This window comes from Mytilus californianus, unplaced genomic scaffold, assembly GCF_021869535.1.
Source record: "Mytilus californianus isolate M0D057914Y unplaced genomic scaffold, xbMytCali1.0.p SCAF_6, whole genome shotgun sequence".
Lineage (NCBI taxonomy): Eukaryota > Metazoa > Mollusca > Bivalvia > Mytilida > Mytilidae > Mytilus > Mytilus californianus.
Genome location: NW_026262712.1, coordinates 89,305,233 through 89,325,474, shown reverse-complemented (window position 1 = coordinate 89,325,474; position 20,242 = coordinate 89,305,233). Strand labels below are relative to the sequence as shown.

General features: G+C 31.7%; 1 protein-coding gene across 5 annotated transcripts in view; it reads right to left on the bottom strand.

Annotated features, from left to right (window-relative positions):
* Nucleotides 1-202: 202 nt before the first annotated feature.
* Nucleotides 203-20,242, bottom strand: part of LOC127706478 (mucolipin-3-like) — a 70,285-nt gene continuing 50,245 nt past the window's right edge. For 3 of the 5 annotated variants that reach the window (XM_052211133.1, XM_052211135.1, XM_052211132.1), the window contains 12 exons: nucleotides 19,099-19,290; nucleotides 17,671-17,836; nucleotides 16,040-16,133; nucleotides 14,285-14,378; nucleotides 13,023-13,119; nucleotides 8,829-8,932; nucleotides 8,288-8,437; nucleotides 6,510-6,626; nucleotides 4,505-4,627; nucleotides 3,493-3,705; nucleotides 2,805-2,932; nucleotides 203-906 (listed from right to left, as the gene is read on the bottom strand). In XM_052211133.1, coding sequence (XP_052067093.1) covers nucleotides 855-906; nucleotides 2,805-2,932; nucleotides 3,493-3,705; nucleotides 4,505-4,627; nucleotides 6,510-6,626; nucleotides 8,288-8,437; nucleotides 8,829-8,932; nucleotides 13,023-13,119; nucleotides 14,285-14,378; nucleotides 16,040-16,133; nucleotides 17,671-17,836; nucleotides 19,099-19,290 — 1,530 coding nt within the window. In that variant the 3' untranslated portion in view covers nucleotides 203-854. The remainder of the gene's footprint in view (nucleotides 907-2,804; nucleotides 2,933-3,492; nucleotides 3,706-4,504; nucleotides 4,628-6,509; nucleotides 6,627-8,287; nucleotides 8,438-8,828; nucleotides 8,933-13,022; nucleotides 13,120-14,284; nucleotides 14,379-16,039; nucleotides 16,134-17,670; nucleotides 17,837-19,098; nucleotides 19,291-20,242) is intronic. The other 2 variants (XM_052211134.1, XM_052211136.1) reach the window with 2 other exon arrangements.

Sequence of the window (20,242 nt, the reverse complement as noted above, 5' to 3'; positions counted from 1 at the left end):
GTATGAAATGATTGTAATACTTAGTATGTACTATTCGTCTTGCATGGTTCATCTGACCTTGACCTTATTTTCATGGATCATTGGTAATGTCCAGTTTCTGTGATACTTGAAGTAAACCTTGATCATAAAGACTCAACACTACACAGAAAACCAAAGAAGGGTACCAAGTTATCAAGTAAATAATATAAAAAAATAACATGTGTTTAAAAAAGAAATTCACTTTTAAAAATTAAAAAGTATAAAAGATTGAGACAAATTTCAAAGGCATAGTAACAAATTATTAGCACAAAGAACTTTCATTAATTAACAATAAACAACAGTATAAGGAAAAATTGAGCTATGCAAAAACAAAAGTGAAACATTATGCTGAAAAAATACGCATTTCACCTACTACACCTGATATATCTCTAGGTGGTCAAAAGTATAAATTGTAACTACACATGTAATCTCTTGGTAAAAGATTTGGAAGACTATTAATATTTGAAGGAATCATGGATGCCTCCTGGTTATATTCTTTTCTTTTCTTTTTCTTTTCTAGACTTGATTCAATATTTTAATGCATCTTAAAAGTTAGTGTTTTATAACAGTGTTTTTTCATGAAAGTCATAACACATTTCAGAAGTTTATTACAATATATTACGTTGTATTAATCTTATTCCCGTTGGTGTTTGCTGTGACATTTTGATAAATTGCATTTGCTCAACAACACAAGTAGACAGTATGCTTCTCTTGTTATTAATACAAACACTACAACATGAGCCCATTAATATATATTAATATATATTAATTGTAAATTCTTTTGTTCGTTTTTGATATCAAATCACATCGTCAAAACCAATTATGGCATAATAAAGTCATGTATTAAACTGGTATGATTTTCGATTGTATCGGTCTTCGTCGCAAAACCTGAAACATGAAGATATATTTTAATTAGTTTACGATGAATAAACATAGAAATGACCCTGTGAAGATATAATGATGCCCTGATAAATGATATAGTATAAATTAAGTAATGTCGATATATTGAACGTTAAAAATAATACAGAGTAGCTCGTCACGCCTTATTCATTCTTGGCTTTCAAATGTCTTGGTTTGAGCGTTACTGATGAAGGTTAATCCCGAAAGCGCTTCGGAGGTACGATGCTAATACGTGTTATTTTCATTAATAGAAATACTAACCTGTGAAAGGTCATTATTTACCTTGATTATGATGCAAAATACAGTTTGTGAAAACATTTAATACATTTGATAGTAATCATGTGAGGTGGCCAATTGGCGTGTTACTCTACAATTTTCTATCTCCATTAGTCTTTAAAGGTTTTGACAGAAACAATTCATTCCATCATTAGTAAGATTGAAATTTACACACATAATAAAGAGTTTTGTTTAATTTATCGCTACAATGTTAAGCCTGCAAAATTTTCATAACACTTTAGAAACAAGCCAGATTTTATAACATTTATGAGTAGGATTATTGAAAAGTTTAGAATCTTGTTGATTTACACCGTCTTAGAAATCGTACTATGACCTATGGTTGTCCGTGGCTATTTTGTTTTTTTTTTGTTTTTTTTTTTTTTTGTTTCTTGTGTACATTACGATTTTGTGCTCTATTTGTACCAGTCGTAATATTTTAAATCATATATACAGTCTAAGGTCAAATTATGACACCTATACCAAATTCCCTTTTATTTCATATAAGGACACATTCTTTTAAAACATCGTCAAAAACTAATTTGAGGTTCGATTTTGAGGAATTGTTTAATGTTTTAACTCATTAATGTGTACAGTTTTTTTATGTTTATTATAAAATATTTTTATGAAATTTCATAACTTAGAATTCATTATTGGAATACAAATATTGAAATAAAGTGTCATTTTTTCCTTTATAGCAATATCATTTTTTCGTGAAGAAATTCATATTTGTCTGTAAACAGTGAAATTCCTAAAAATATAAATCATATATATATATATATACTATAAGTATTGCAAGAATCTGCAGACATTTCTGTATTTAATGAAAAAAGATTTATCGAATTTGGATAAGAAATATCTTCAGTAGAATTTGTTATTTAAAATGTGTTTTTATATGAAACGATAGGGAAAACATTTTACAGACTACAATATCCTATCATGCTTCTCAATTTTTTAAGTAAATATTGAATTGCCAGACAAAAAGAGAGAAGACAATTGTTCAAAATAAATTCATTTAAAATTGGTTAAAACTAATATGCTTTTTACGCTATAAAAATGTCATGAAACAGGGAAAAAAAACTTATCAGCCCTTTTATAAAATTGATAAGATAAATTGCTTACCAAAGTGACTTGTATTTTTCAAACACCGTAACAATTCAATTGTTTCTTGCTATATGCAAATACATGCAGCTTGACAGTGATTACAAACGTTTATAATTAGATTTGTTAGTTTTATTCTCCCTTATAATTGAGACACTGGGCGTGATTATACCTAAACGCATAAGAAAAGATTCTCCCACTTTATTATGATTAGTAAATTTGGGTACAATTTCCTGCAAATCCTTGCCGAAAACAATATTATATAACGGTATGTGAGTCAGATAATGCATATTTCAATGTTTTTCTTGTTGTATAACACACACCGGGGTGTCCAAAGAAATCATTTGATTTACAAGAAAAACCTTTATTTATGCATTATCTATGACGTATTTTTGAATATGTCTAAAACTTAAATGGATTATACATTACATCACACAGTCACTCTGTGTCAATTCACACCTAAAGACGATCATTTAATCTATTATATAATTTGTGCATTAATTTATACTTACGAGGCACATCCCAACATTGATGGACAAGTATGTCTTACACATGACGCACATGTAGTAGTATCGAACGTTTTCGATTCCATTCTTCCCAAAAATTTCAAAAGGTCACTTCTATGATCTTTTTTATATTCCTGATGAAAAACACAACACCATTGAAATAGTAAAATATCACAAAAAGAATGGAGAACGAAACATAACAAGTTGATACATTTGATAAATATACAGAGCTTATATTAATGTTTGCACAAAAAGGTTAAGACAAATAAGTTTATACAAGGGTTTAAAATAATTTGAATACTTAATATTTTGGAATAGTCATTGAAACAGGTTACCAAATCAGTGGAATTTAATAGTAATAATCGCATTGACTATATAACATATATAACTCTTCAACAGCTCTTTTTATTCACAAAAAAACACCAAAGGTTTCAATTCCCTCAGGCAAAGTTGACCTTAGAATAATTTAGCTCTTAATTTATGTCCTTTTTGGTCAATTAGCTCTTTAACTGTTTCGGTCCTTATACATCTTTGGCTATCAAATATTCGGCTTTATTCGTTCCCGATGAAAGTAAATCCAGAAAAGTGCTTCAAACGCATGAAATTAATAAAGGGTTCTTTCCATTTTTTAACGACAGAAAAAAGATCTAAATTGGTGAATGATGTACTTTTTAACATTTATTTCCATACTCACATTATCGTGTTGATGTTCATATGCTGTGTTGAATATTGCTATAAATATGTTAAGAGTGATCAGGGTGAATAAAGCCAAAAAAACTACAAGAAAAAATCCATTGAAAAACCAAACAATTTCTTTGTCGGAGTCTACGGCAGTAAATGTGACATAAATTTCATCCCCGTTAACAAGGGCCAGCAAAGACTGGAAGGTTGATGTCAAGGAGGCAAACTGGAAATGAAAAATAAGGCAATGCTAAAACCGAATTGTAATGTATGATATAGTAAGCAGAAAGAGCTTTGGTCAACAATACAATGCAGTTTTCAATTTCGATGTCGTGATTCTTTTCGTTTGTTGGCATCTATATTTAATTCAAATTTGTTGATATTACTACATCTGTGGATGGTTAAACCACTTACACCATCAGTTTTTTCGTTGCATCCTTAAGGAATGGCTTTTCATAATTCTTGAACTCAAAAACTTTCTCTTTGTAGGCGACGTACTCAATCCTGAATTTCATACAAACAATGTAATTGTCAGGCTGGTTAAATTTTTTTTAGAGAAATGAATTGTTACCAGAATCAGTAACATATGACAGGTTATCATTCATTCTTTTGTTTAGTCTTTGTCGTGTTTCATCGACACAAGCCAGACTACAAGGAGTACATGCAATACCGATCATAATATTAGAAGCAGTACTATTCAGATCATCGTGTTCTCGTGTATTTTAATTCAGACTATCCGTACCATATGTTGTTCTTTGTGGCTTGTCTTTGTCTAATTTTTATGGGAATTTTTTCTTCGGAATCACGTGTTGGCAGTCGGTGTAGTCTGTTGTACTGTGTGATATTTTTTGCGACTCCTGTCATTTGGTTTTTTTTTTATCTTTTTTTCTTATCTTAAGGTTGCTATAATTTGAAGATGCCTTCTGAGTGATGCCTTTTTAAGTATTTATCAAATGTATCATTGGAAATCTCTGTCTACTCCATTTATGAGTTATGTAAAAAAGGATGATTACAATAATGTGTACCTTTATATGATATGGTCCAACCACAGCCCATGCACATAACACAAACCCAGCAAATAATATTGAAACACAGGCTAGGAACTTTATTACAACAAAGGCGGATTTCTCCATCACAGAAAATATAAGCTGAAATATAATTTCATTGTATACAATATACTGTAAACCAACTAATTTTCGCGAGCGATTTATTTTCGCGACTTTTGCGAGAAGAAAAATAACGCGAATATAAATCGCCGCAAATACGTAGAACTTTGATCTTTCCTATTTAACTACATTAAATATACTTGAAAATCGCGAAATTTAATCGCCGTGAAGTGGACTAGATAGGGCTACACGCTAAATAAAGTATCCGCGAAAATAAGTTGGTTAACAGTAATCATGTAACACGATCCGCGAGAAGCAAAAATTTAAAACCGACTTAATCTCGTTAGTTCTTCAAAACTCTATACTTGGAAAATGTGTATTACATAGATAGAACAGACAATATTGACCTACGGCATTAAAAATACCATTCAAAGATCCTGATAACATTAAAGATTGTTATAATTAGAATAAACACATTGTCACTCTTTTTCAACATTGAACAGTTTTTTTTGTGTTAAGCATTAGTTATTAACGATGAACCAAGTAAAGTAAAATTTATTCAAAGATATCAGGCTATTCGTTCAATACGCCAGACGCTTATCGTCTATATAAAACTCAATAAAGGTGCTCGATTCAAAACAATTGGGAGGATAAAATCAGTTACAAAGATGAAAACCATTGGAAACAAACAAAATCAAAAACGTTACGCCAAATCTGTGGACAGCTTATATGGCTGGGATACAATAATCTTGCATTTAGAATCATTTAATTTTTTTCTTAACAGTAAACTGTATCAATGATATAATGTCAACACGGGTATACTGGTTACTGGAGTTGTGATACCCTCGAGGACGATACATCCACAAGTAGTGGTATCGACCTAGTGATTGCCAAAAATCACCAAAAATATCAGGCTCAAAATTGAATACATACGACGCGAGTTTTTTTTCTTCATAAGAACCATCAGTGGCGTACGAGTCAAGTCAGTAAACTATGGATACTCTCAGAGACGAAACTTCCACCTGCAGTGGTATCTATGTATGGTTGTAAAACTTCATTAAAGACACTATGCTCATACTTTAATACGCTGGAAGCGTTTTTCGTCTAAACAAAACACATCAGTATAACCTAATTCGGGTAGAAAACCAGGCTAATAGGTATTATACGACAACAGTGATTTTATTGAATAAAAACAGTTGAAAGACCAAAATCAGTAAACACAGTAGAAGAACATTGAAAAATCACAAAAAATGCTCTCAAATACTTCATATATTTAATTTTTCTTTGCATACGAGCACGAAGAATGTTAATCACTAAACCAAATATGTGTCTTATTTAACGTATTTTGTTAACACACCTTTTCATTACTAGCACTTGTTTAATTTAACTGTGAGTCTACAATGATATTATTCAAGCAAAATCACTTCAGTGCCGAAGTACAGATGCCTACTGAGCTGAGGATACCCACAGGGAGTAGCATTCCATCAGAAGTGATAATGACACAGTTTGAAAAAAAAAATAAGACTTTATAAATTTGGTGTGTCCGAGTCACTTTTCCATATAAATCTTCACAAGAAAAGCTCAAACATAAACCAATTGAAAGACAAATATGTATAATATAAATATAAGGCACTTAAAAACATGAACAGCTATTTGACCATAAGGAACCAAAAAAATAATAGTCAAAATATCTAAGGTCAACATGGTCAACTTTACCCGAGTGAAAATCATGTTAAGCAGCATAAAAAATAATGTTTTGAATATCTATCTTAAAGTTTTTTTTTGAAAATAAAAAGATTTCGTACTTAAATAAACCAAAAAAGGCTGAACGCTATTGAAGACAGGGAAATGTCGGGAAAAACATATTTGGATAAAAGAAAATTTTGAATTGTTTACTTCGTGCTGTAATTGCTTTTATACTTACGCCAAACACATGATCATATGCTAAATAGTGCAAGACACTGATCCAAGTAAACAGACAGCCAAGACCTAGGAGGATACCAGTTGCATCATACATTGATATAATATATTTTGTCTGTAGCTGAAGTAGAACATATAAAAGTATAATATAAAAAGAGAAAACCGATTTAGAAGTACTCGTTGATTATTGTTGAAACACTTGTTGAAGCTGGGGTCATTATTTTGGCTATTTTGTTATTGTAAATTCAATAGTCGTTTGACATTTTGGTTACATATAATTTAGAAACATTTAGTCATTTTTCAGACAAGGATATGTGTCTTGAAAAACCGATATATTTCTCCACATATCACCATTACAATCCTTAAATGCCAGTTGTATTTTAAAAGACAAATGTATCTACTAGCTATTGAGCATCATTTAATGTACTTTCTGCATTTAGTCAACTTCAAAATATTGTCTATTGTCTGATCGGTTGTCAGGGGGAATTTTCGAAAGTTCAAAAACATTTTGAAAAATTCTAATTAAATATTTCGTGGATGGCAGACTAAAAATTTTCAGAGGTCGAAGACTAATAACCCTAGATAACACGCACAAAAAATGAAGTTTTTTTGAAGTTATGCATTTTTAAGATCAAGTTGTAAAGTCTGTCGTCAAGTACTTTTAGTAAAAATTTGTTATTTGAACAAACCTACTCTGTTATTATAACTCATTAGAAAAGTATTTCACCTGACCCATATATTTCATTTTTTAGTACTGTGAACTTTAAATGTTATTAAATCAACCTGAAGCCTTAATATATAAAAATAATAGAATCTGAAGCGAGATGATGTATCAAATATTTTTGCTTTTTACGTTTTCAAGACAGAAATGTCAACCCAAACACGCCTGAACACAAAAAGGTGTACTCGACTTTCTCTTTGCGGTGAAATTATTGCCCGTTTTTAGGATTTTTTTCTTCAAAACCTATCACCGGGGCAAAGAAGCAACTTAATGCTTTGAAAAGATCAATTTATTATCATTCTGTGGATTTTTTTCGGCGGAATTTATGCTTATGCACAAAAAAGATCCACATGTATTTGCAACTACCACAATCGACTGTTTTATGAAAATGTGTCTATAATTTAAAAGTTTTACAAGTATCTCGAAGTTCCATACTATAATTTAAGTAAAAACACGTTTACAAGATGCATAAAATCCTTAATTATGCACCTTCATTAAACTTTTAAAGCCCATAGAAACAGATGTAAACAATTCAAATATACCTATTTGGCCTTTTTTACCTTCTCTAACAAAGAGTTCGATTTCTTTTGTTTAATTTCAACTGGGTATCCGCCTGAGTATATCAATCAAATAACACTCTTTAAATTTTCACAAGACATACCAATAATACTTAGATAGGAGCAAACAGATATTATACTAAAAGATGTTTTATGCAAGGCTCTTTATTTATGAAGAAAATTTTTTTGTGTAAGGCATTTGTTCATAACTAATTTTACTAATACCCAAGTGTCAGATTGCCTTTTTATGCCGAAACGTTAATTTCGGCATGTTTATGACATTATAGTGACACCACATCTAATTTCTCTGAACTTAAGTTTCCATATTATGCTCCTTATGTATTTATCCGTAGAAATGACATACAATTGACAGGCTTGGGGAATGTTAATATTTGTGCAATTTCCTTGGCCAAATAATGGATCGTATCATAGCCATTCTGTATATACTTTTAACTTAAAAATAAAACAAAATAATTTTCTATTTACGATGAAAAACTAACTAACCCCTTGATCAATGCTAATTTTTATCACCGATCCAACTATTGTAATACTATGTGAAAGGAATAGAATTAAATCATTTAGTTTAAATATTTCCCAGCATGCCCTTGTTGATAATATCTTTCCTGTCAAATCGTTGTAGTAGTCTTTTGTTTTCTGAAATAAACATTAAAAAATTATTGCGACAAATCTAAGTTTTTCTTTACGTATTACATGATTTATAAATATATTGTTATCATTAGACATATCATAAAGTCATATGGCACTATGAGATTAAAATCTCCACTCCAGTATACAATAACAATGCAGAATATGATACTTCTATGCATTTACATGCAAGTAATATGTTTGCATATCATCGCTTATCCCAGGTTACTTTTGACTTATCTAATTCTGATGCTTTACAAGACAAATTATTGTCTAAGAAGAATTTCATTTATCTAAAATAGAGCGTATAATTCTTTTGAATATTACATTGAATTATCAATTTTAACGAATATTTATGCAATACATGGTTGTCGTGTTGTAATAAAATCAATTGCATTACCTTGAAAAGTATGGCGGAAGTTATCCAACCTTGCAAACAGAACAGTCCATGCAGTACACAGAACAACAATACAAGTGCAGAAATCACAATGTCATGTGTTTTTGCTGAAATCATTAAGGAAATAGTTTTCAATAATTTATTCAAATAAGTCTAACTATATGAAATTTGCGCTTTGGTAGGTATTATGAAAAAGGGAGGCAAAAGATGCCAAAGGAACATTACAAATCATAAGTCGAAAATAAACTGACAACGCCATTGCAAAAAAGAACTAATGGCTGGGCAACACGAACACCACCGAAAATCGGGGTGATCCCAGGTGCTCCGGAAGGGTAAGTATATTCTGTTTCACATGTGGCACCCGTCGTGTGACTCATGTAAGTACAAACCCGCTGGAAGGTCTTATTCGGTAGGTCACATTCGGGGAAAAGAGGATGGGATTCTGGTTACGACAATTGGAACATATTCGTCGTCAGCTGTAAAACAGATATTCCATAACGGTCAACCAACTCGTGATGGAGTCGAAAAATTTACGATGGGATGATTTCAACTTCACAACTTGAAACTCTTAGTTTCTTGTGAGCACCAACCCTCTATCAAGGAAATCATGATAGGTAATGCAATCTCTTGAATATCGTATCAACTGGGAGATACACTATAAGCAGGTGCTGCTGGAATGTTACAGACTGATCTTTATGATAGGGAGGTATTTTCGAGTGAACTGATTTATGATGAGTATTGGCCAAGTTGATGGCATCGAGACCTTTGATGGCAAAGGAAAGTTATAGAAAGGATCTTTTCTACTTTTCATCATTTCCAATGCGAACTAGTTTGAAACATCTGTGACTGGCAAAATCCGAGATGATAGCTGTAAGTTCGTAGTGATTTGAATGGGGTTTTGAAAAGTGGTTTCCAAACTTAAGTTGTTCATATAATGAAGTTTTGAAATGGGTAGAGAATAAAATTCCCTGCGAATGTGATGAGTACTCAACGAGGAGACACCTGCCATTTCAGACGACACAGTGTCCATGGTGACGGCTGTTTCAGACCTTTTCATACTCGGCGACATCTGAGCCAGTATTCTGTTTGGTCTTCATAAATTCATGCATATTATGTTACTGAGCGGATGATGTCCTCGGGGACAAAATGTTCACCAGCAGAGACATCGAACCAGTGGTTGTAAAAGAGAGGCGAAAGATACCAAAGGGACATTCAAACTCATAAGTCGATAATAAACTGACAACGCCATGCCAAAAAAAAAGAAAAATTGTCTATATAGAAAACTGTAGCAGATAAACATTTGGATCATTATTACATACCAAGACACAATGTAGTCTCGATATCGACGGCATCAACAATATCGAGTCGATATCGACAAATAATGATTTAAATGTTTTTCTGCTACATCTTTCTATATAGACAATTTAGTTTCTCCTGGTTCGTCTAATAAAGATGGCGATATCGACAACATCGACGATATCAAGTCGATATCGACAAATTATGTTTCAAATGACTATCTACTACGATAATCTATATAGACAATTTAGTTTTTCCTGGTTCGTCTGTTTTAAGATGTCGATATCGAGTCGACATCGACACATTATGTTCCAAATGTCTATCTGTTTTACAGCTATGTATATAAACAATTTTAGTTTCTCCCAGATCGTCTATTTAAGATGTCGATATCAACGATATCGTGTCGATATTGAAAAATTATGTTCCAAATGTTTATCTCCTACAGTTATCTGTATAGACAAAAGAGGGACGAAAGATACCAGAGGGACAGTAAAACTCATAGATCGAAAACAAACTGACAACGCCATGGCCAAAAATAAAAAGACAACAGACAAATAATAGTACAGATGACAAAACATAGAAAACTATAGACTAAGCAACACGAACCCCACCAAAAACTGGGGGTGATCTCAGGTGCTCCGGAAGGGTAAGCAGATCCTGCTCCACATGTGGCACCCGTCGTGTTGCTTATGTTATTACAAATCCGGTAAATAGTCTAATTTGGTAAGTCACATTCGTTAAAAGGGAAGGGTATTGTAGTTACGACATAAGGAACATATCCGATATCATCTGTGAAACGGATATTTAGTTTCTCCTGGTTCGTCTGTTTTAAGATGTCGATATCGACGATATCGACGATATCGACGACATCGAGTCGATATCGACACATGTTCCAAATGTTTATCTGCTACAATTATCTATATAGACAATTTAGTTTCTCCTGGTTCGTCTGTTTAAATATGTCGACGACATCAATTCCATATCAACATTTAAACATTTTCTCCATAATTTGTTTCTCTATTTATTTCATTTAGTTTAGTATACGTACATTAATTACACATTACGATAAGGGGATGTTGCACGATTTGCAGTGAGACAACAGACCACAATACACAAAAAGAATGAGGATGTTAACAACTATACGTCACCTTACAGTCTTCACAACAAAGATTAAACATAATACCGGCATGACAAAATGTCAAATTTTTCAAATGGGAAAACAAACATCCTGATTTATGTATAAATGATAAACAAAAATCAAATATGACCGACAGCAACGGACGATTACCACTTAATCAAATAGCTCACGAGAAGGGTCAATCACAGTAAGGATGTGGCGAGGTTAAACTTGAGCTTTAAAACTTCCCTTAAATCTAGGACGGTTGTATATTATCAATACATAAAATTCAACAAATACACAAATTCACAAAGTACCGATCTAAGAGTACTCGAAACTATTCAAATAAAGTTAAAATCTAATTTCAACCCAGAGATAAACAATGTTTTCTCTGTTTGAAATGGGAACCAGTTCACATCCCATGGATTTGAATTTTACATAGCAAGTCAAGTTTGTACTATATCTGATTTTTAGATCTTTGTATGCAACCATATCTCACTTAGTTAACACCTAAATTACCATGTTAGCCATTGTCAATGTTATACAAGCAAACATTTTGTTTTTGTTTTTTTTGAAGAATACATTTATGTGTTTTAAAGGGTACATTACTTTGGAGAAGTGACCACCTGATTGTCTTTTAAAAAAATAAATAGATTACAATTCAGCCATCATCTATCCCTATATCAATCTTCCGTCTTAATTTATATATATAATCAGCTTGTTATGTCTTATTTTTATTCATTAATTAAGTCGATATCGAGTCGACATTGTCATTATCGACGATATCAACATCAGGTTTTGTCATTGGTGTCGTCATCAAAATCTACATCTGGTGTATAAGTTCAACGATATCGATTCAATATTGACGATATCGACATCTTGGTATGTCTTGGACATATATGAAAAACCGGGGGGAAATGGATTCCTAATTTGAAAGAAAAATGGATTCTTAATTTATCAATTTTAAGTGAATTGCAAAAACGTAAGATATCGGAATCATTGTCGAATTTTTTTTTGAAATTTTAACAATTAAATCTGCTGATTATTTCAATTTCTTGATATATCAATGTATCATCTTTTTTAAACTTCCGTTATTTTACATTTATTTGTTTTTGTTTTTTTTTTAATTGTAACAAAGGTTCTTGGTGTAATGTATTATTTGATTATGCATAACAAGTTCAGAATTTTAGCTATTTGTTTTGTCCATCTAATAATTCTGTAAGATTTTTGTGACAAATAAACATTACTTAATAGACTGTTTCCTTGATTCGGGTTATGTCAGTAGCGTACGTATAGGGATTTTGTTAAATGAATTGATATACTATATATTTTTCGTCACGCCTGTAAATTTTGAACTAAAATTCAAAAACATATCTCATTTAACAGGCAGATCTATTTGAATCATAATGAGAATTAATATTATTCTTATTATTATTAGTGATAATAATAATAATAATAATAATAATAAGTAGCTGAAATATTTAAGCCCCAGGAACAAAAATGGGTGATGTCAAGACTATATTTGAAAATTCACAAATAATTCATTCAAAGTGTCTGCCTAATTGTTTTACACAAAAATTCATCTTAACATTATTCCTTTAAATATTTTTTACCTCATAAAAGAGATATGTCATTAGTTTAATTGATATGCCGAAGATCTATACAATATATAATGCAAATATGTTAAATTTACTAGTTTCCCTACCATAATTTTAATAGTAAGATAAATAAATGCAGTAATAAAGTTACAATAACACAACACTATTTAACCATATTTAACATACCGTTTCTCGTACTATCTGTATTGCATTTTACTTCTTCGACATTTGTTTTTAGTTTAACTGTTATTTGTCCATCTATTTTTCGATTATCAAAGAAAACCTGTACCAATTATCAGATAAAAAGAACAAAATTTATATTTTAAGACTATTAACATATCTTTTAAAGTAGAAATGCAAATGAATGACTATTGGTTGCGCTCCAAATGATATCCTTTTTTGATATGTTATTTTCTGTGTTTGTTTTCTGAATTCAGTAGCACATGAGGTTGAACTAAATGTACAAATATTATCTTTCTTGCTAATTTGAACTTATTGTTGTCGAATGAAAGAAACGTTTTTTCACTCGTCTTGAGGATCATTCAAATTAAATATGAGTCGAATACGGTGATGTCAATGATGGACGGTGTGTGGGCCTCTACAACAACATGTATATGGTAACAGATATTTCATTATACAGTAACATGTTACCAGCATTTTATGACGTCCTTACAAATTTTAAAGAGAATTTCCCTCGTCACGATAATCATATGAAACCCAACCTGACAAATAAATGGAAGGTACTTATACATATAGATAACTTAGGTTCTACTTTACTGAGGGTCAAAGACTATAAGCTTCCACAAGCTGAACATATCATTCAAGAATAGACATAAAATTGAGAATGGAAATGGGGAATATGTCAAAGAGACAACAACCCGACCAAAGAGCAGATAACAGCCCAAGGCCAACAATGGGTCTTCAACGCAGCGAGAAAATCCCGCACCCGGAGGTGGTCCTCCGCTGGCCCCTAAATAAAATTGTGTACTGGTTCAGTGAAAATGGACGTCACACTAAACTCCAAAACATATAAAGGAACTAAAATTAAAAAAACATACAAGACTAACAAAGGCCAGAGGCTCCTGACTTGGGACAAGCGCAAAAATGCGGCGGGGTTAAACATGTTTTGTGAGATCTCAACCCCCCCCCCCCCCTTATACCTTTAGCCAATGTAGAATAAAGAAACACACAGCAATACGCACAGTGAAACTCAGTTTAAAAGAAGTCCGAGTCCGATGTCAGAATAGGTAACAAAAGAAACTAAGCAAATGACAATGATACATAAATTAACAAAGGACTACTAGCAGTTGCTGACATACTTGTTTTGTTTTGTTTAAACAGACGAAAGAGCAGCATAAAATTATATCTCAGTGATTTCAGTATAACTGACGTATTTTCCTTGGTATTTAACATAGACGATAGTAGAAATTTTACGAAGAGATACTTACAGTTCCGTGAATACCGAAACACTGTACAGCTTTCCCAGTTTCAGCATTCAAATGGATTGAACTTAATTTGAACTGAATGTTAACTGACAACAACCTCAAAAGAAATATAAAGTAGTAAAGAAATAATTCGTTCATATATGAGACATAAACATCAACATTTTCAAAATTATTGTGCTTATTGTCCATATGTGGAGTCTTAAAAATTCTAAAGAACTTCTGGACAATTTTAAATCTCGGTCTATTTCTGAAATTAATTCTAACATAACTTTTGATTTTTTAACCCTGTATACCAACATTACCCATGTGTAATTATAAAATTGTTTTGAATAAACATTGAACGACAAAATTTCTTATTAAGTGACGTTTACATTTTCTGACGTCAGACACGCGAAGCAATGAATGTGGTTTTTAATTTGATAGATGCTTTTGTGCTTTTTGGTAAATGATTATTTGTTTTGATATTGTAATACAGTGATAACTGCTGTACCCATATTTTGACTATTTTATTTATTATGTCTGTTTTGTTCACGCATCGTTGTAAATATAACGGAATTTGATGAGACTGTCGTACAAGTGAGAGGTTTAGCGCTATAAAACCAGGTTCAATCCACCATTTTCTACATTTGAAAATGCCTGTACCAAGTCAGGAATATGCATATGACAGTTGTTGTCCATTCGTTTGATGTGTTTTGTCATTTGATTTTGCCATGTGATTAGGGGCTTTCCGATTGAATTTTCCTCGGAGTTCAGTATTTTTTGTGATTTTACTTTTTTCAACAAGATTAGCAGACATAATCTAATATCGGATAACTGAAAACAAAACACCAGGAAATGACAATTTGACGCAAACAAATGTTTTTTTCCAATCCTGTATAAGTCAGAATAGTTTCGAAACTAATCAAGTATGTACATATGTCTTATATTTACAACAACTCCAATCATTACATCATGTTCAACTAAGATGCAAAAAAAAATGACGAAGTGTACTAAGTTAATGCTACTGGTTTCTGTAATTTCTTATTGGTTTTGCTCAATTTGAGAATGTATTTTTCGGTACAGCTTTGTACCAGTAAATCTAGATGGACATACCAACTGTAGTTAGTCAGGAGAAGCCTGACGCATGTTATGACATATTGAGAAAGCCATGTGATGGCCAGCAAAATGAATATAAACATGGGGACTTTGAACTGCAACTCCATCTGCAGTGTTTGATCGTGAAATAGTTGGTTGTCAGAAATTAGGTAAGGAAGTTGTAAGTAACAAAAAATACTTTTACAAATATATCTGTAAGCATTCACACTTTAATGTTAAAATGTCTTGTCGAAAAAATATAAAGTAGACTTTTCTATCATACATGTAGGAGGTTTAGCTAGCTATTAATCAGGTTTAAACCACCATTTTCTACGGAAAATGCCTGAACCAAGTCATGAATATGACAGTTGTTTTTTGCTTGTTCCGTTGATTGATATCGTTTGATTTTTGTCAGTTTTTATGAACTACCCCTTTTTGAATTTGTCTTGGAGTTAGCTATTTTTCTTATATTTTTTTTATGTTCTCGGAAATTAACAGAAATGACTTTATTGATAACAAATATCCAGTAAAAGCGTGATTCTAAATCATTTATGTTGATGAACGATTTCAGGGATTGGGAGGATCTATAGTCAATATCAACGTAATAACATTACAACAAACTATAAAATAAATAAGGTACAAATGTATTCTCACAGTATGTACATGCATACCAAATTATATTACCTCACGAGTTTTCCATCAGTGCTTCTCATCAGGTCTGCTATACTTGGTTGAAAGCCATATCCAGGAGGACTTTGTTTATCAATGTCTCTACAGTCTGGTAGTAAATACAAATATGGACACCATCAACATGCTTGTCATGTTATTGACAAGATATTTGGTATGTTTGGTTGACGTGTTTTTTTCATTAGGAAGTATGCATTTGTGGTTGAATTATTTTGTTTTCTTTTAATTTATGATTTCTCATAAAGATTTAAAAGAGGTCAGTCATTTAACAACTTAATCCGCTATGAAGATAATTTCTTATCAAATAAAGTTTGATAAGCAGTTTAACTCATTTAACCCATTTAATTTGAAATTAAAGATACAAGAGATATGACTGGGTTTGTTTCTTACATTGACCTTCACCTAGAAAATTGAGAGATAATGCCTGTGGAGGACTAAATGTTGGTCGAGAAAAATAACTGCAACTTCTGTATAGCAAGTATTAATCTTTTAAATAATTAAAAGATTATTCCAAAGATGAGTCAATTGCCATAACAGATTTAATGTCAAGACAAAATGCGTTCTGCGTATATTAATGTTTTTTTTCTCAATTCAATTGACCTTACATTATAGACTGGTACGAAGTATAGTTGAATTCAATTGTCGCAGGTATAGTCTCGACACTGCTTGCTTTCACTGATTAGTCTTTTGTAGACAAAACTCTCGCCTGGCGTACAGAATTTTAAGCGTGGTATCTATGATGAGTTTCTTTGTATGTGTTTTATACCCTTATATGTCTTATTACATCATTTGAGGCGTAACAAGCAACACAATCAGTGCCAAGATTGGAACAATTCGGTGCTACTGATCCTTCTAAAACACCTGAATTCATCTCAGTTTTCATATGAACTATTGCTATGTTTTCCTGTTTGTTTCGTAAAAGCACTTAGTTTAAGTGTAATTATTTTTCCACGGACATGTCCTTTTCTTCAAATTTGTTGGTATGAAGATTTGGGAAACTACGGTAAACGATTGTTTACAATACAGGTTACAAAATATACCTCTAAGGGATAAGACAGGAAACAATTATTAATCTACTATTGTATGATGATTTGTGATTAATTGTTATTTAGCTTTGGACAATAATATGAGTACCAAAATATCTGAATTTTAGTGGAAAGGTTATTTTATTATGATTTGAGGACCATAATTTGTCTTTTTGTAGTTTCTGTTACGATATTATATCAGTAAAAACCATATATATTTGGGTATCCCTGTATAAGACTAGATTTACGCATAAGCAACTTAAGAGGTAAGCTGTTTCTTTTTATTCAACAATAAATGGAGTTTAAGTTCAGCGAACATTTTTAGTGCTCTTGAAAATCTAATAAAAACGGCTAAAGAATTTAACACAGACAATGTAAAGGTAGCTTGAATAAAAAAAACAAACCAGCAATGCATTGTATTTAAATATCGTATTCTATGCGACCCACAAATGTAAAAAGTGCAAAAACGTTTGCCTAAATTTTCGTTAACATGACACTGGAAAGTAGGTTATGGCAGTTTATATCTTAGCTATCGATTACAGTTAAGTCTTTGAATGATGTTGATGATTTATGATATCAGCTGTCTATTAAACGGTGCAATACCTGTTTTACGAGTTGTATTAATTGCTGCAATTTTTTCTTTGGCTTCATTATATATTCCTGTTTCGAAGTAATGAAGACACAGCGTAACTGGTTTTTCCTTTCCGCCTGTACCGTTAATTCGTCGTATGAAGAAAGACCCGACCGATGTTGTTGGTATGTTGTAAACCTACGGATCAAAATAAAATGAAGAATTTAAAAAAGAGAAGTTAGTGAGCAATCGACTCTTTAACTCATAGGCTAAGTTTTATATCATGCTGCCCTTTCATGTGATCATTATACGTTACAGTGCTTCAACACTGGATGATTTAAATTTATATTATGATATTGATAAGTTTAGAAAATAATAAGAATCAAAGGTTTCCACTCCCTCATGTATGTTTGCCTTATGTGGTTTTGGTGTTCCTTTTTATGTCCCTTTCTGGTATTATAGGTTCTCAAGTATTTCAGTTTTTATACATCCTTAATTTGATTTTTATTTTGAGCATTCAAGATAAAGGTAAATCTACAGAAGCACTCGGACACACGAGTCATTTTATATTCAACGCATGCAACAACATTAATAACCCACTTTATCTAATTATTTTGTAAGTTTAAACATTAAAAAAGAAATGGAGATTCACAATATATGCTCCCGGAGGAGAGTATAGTTGGAAATATTAAGGCCGCAATTCCGAACTTAAAAAGTCTGATTTCTGACACTTCAACACCTAGTTAACAAGACTTAGTCATACGTAGACAAATATTTCGAAAGGGATACTTTTTATCAGTGTAATCAACACGTTACTTTGCGTTGTTTATTCACTAAATATATATAAAGGTGATAGAACTTAATAACATTTAAATCTTTCCTTGCTTCTAAGACATTATTTTCGTATTTGTTTTTAATGAAAGTGGGAGAGGAAAATATACACAAGATCAAGTTAAATGTTTAATACTTTCATACTTATTTGTGAATACCATGATCTTAAAATTGCATTCAGGGTTTCAATTCTCAAGTCAAATGTGCCCTAACACGTACATTCGATCGGACGAACGGACAGATATTGACCTATAATAAAGCCAGGTTACTATACAATAAACATTGATACATTCTTTATTATCATTTACCAAATTACATAAACGGTACCAATTTTTTCTGCACCAGATGCGCATTTCGACAATCAATGTCTCTTCAGTGATGCTCGAGGCCAAAATATTTGAAAAATCCAAAGCTTATTAAAAAGATGAAGAGCTATAATCCAAAAGGACAAAAAAGGTATAGCCAAAGCAGGGCAAGGAATCAGAGCTTTGCATGAGGGAGATATATTCCTTAATTTAAAATAATTTCACCAAAGAATGGGTATATTTTCAAAAGTTGTACGAGTTTTGGGTGGTCCAACTGAACTCATTTAGATCTTAGATTCAACCCAATTATGTGCTAATACTTACGTTTGTAACAGTATAATTGATATGCTCTAACAGGTTATCTATGGTGTAAATGGCATAGACACCAGTCGATGGAGGATAGGGCATAGTTTCATAATCCGGTGACCAGTCTTTCAACAACAAATGTTTCATTGCTATACTATTTCGCTCCAAAAAGTCAGCAAACTGTGCCCGATCATTTCCAAAAAGTACTAACTATAATAATAATGTTTCTTTTTAAACTGACTGTCATGTTGTAAATTATTGTTGATGAATATTTTCACAAAAACCGCAAATTTCCAATGACATCCGGAAATTACAATAATACTCAATACAACCAAACGATAATGGTCTACCCATTCAAACTTAATTGTTTAACCTTATTTATTTAAGGGAAGTTACTGATGTTAAATAATCAAATGTAATCTCATTTAACACATTACATACGGTAACTGATATTTCCTTGTTACATAAATCATTGCGTTACTTAAGATGCGAATGTTATCTCTTCTCATCAGATACCCTTAGATATTCTTCTTATCAGATACCCTTAGATATTCTTCTTATCAGATACCCTTAGATATGTAATATTTTAACATATCAACTTTTTTGGATCAGGGTTAGAAACTGGTTTTCCTGGCCCCTCAACAGTTTCATGCCGAATGCAAAAAGTTGATATGTTAGGACATTAATCTAATAATATTTTATTCTTCAGCTATATATGACAACTACAATAGCCATTAAATCTATTCAAAAACAAAATTATTTTCCTTCCTCATAGTGTGCTGGAAAGTGATCGACATTGTCGCACTTAGTTGTGACTATATATAGCAATAAAAGACATCAGGAAGTGTTCAATCTGCAATATAAAACATGATAACTAGGACCATCCGAGCAGGTGATCATAGAAATGTCATTATTTTAAGCATCCAAATAAATATTTCACTTCATAGATATATTTTTTGATTATCTAATAGATTATTTTTTATTGAATTTTTCATTTGACGATATTTACCTAAGATAATGAATTAGGTCAGATGTAGGGGGTCACGATTCGGTCATAATTTGAAAAAATGTTACAATAAAATTCTGATCAATAGACAGGATTTTTAGTGTCTTTATAGAATGTAAATTTGTAATTCGCCACTTGTCTTGAAAAGTATGAATA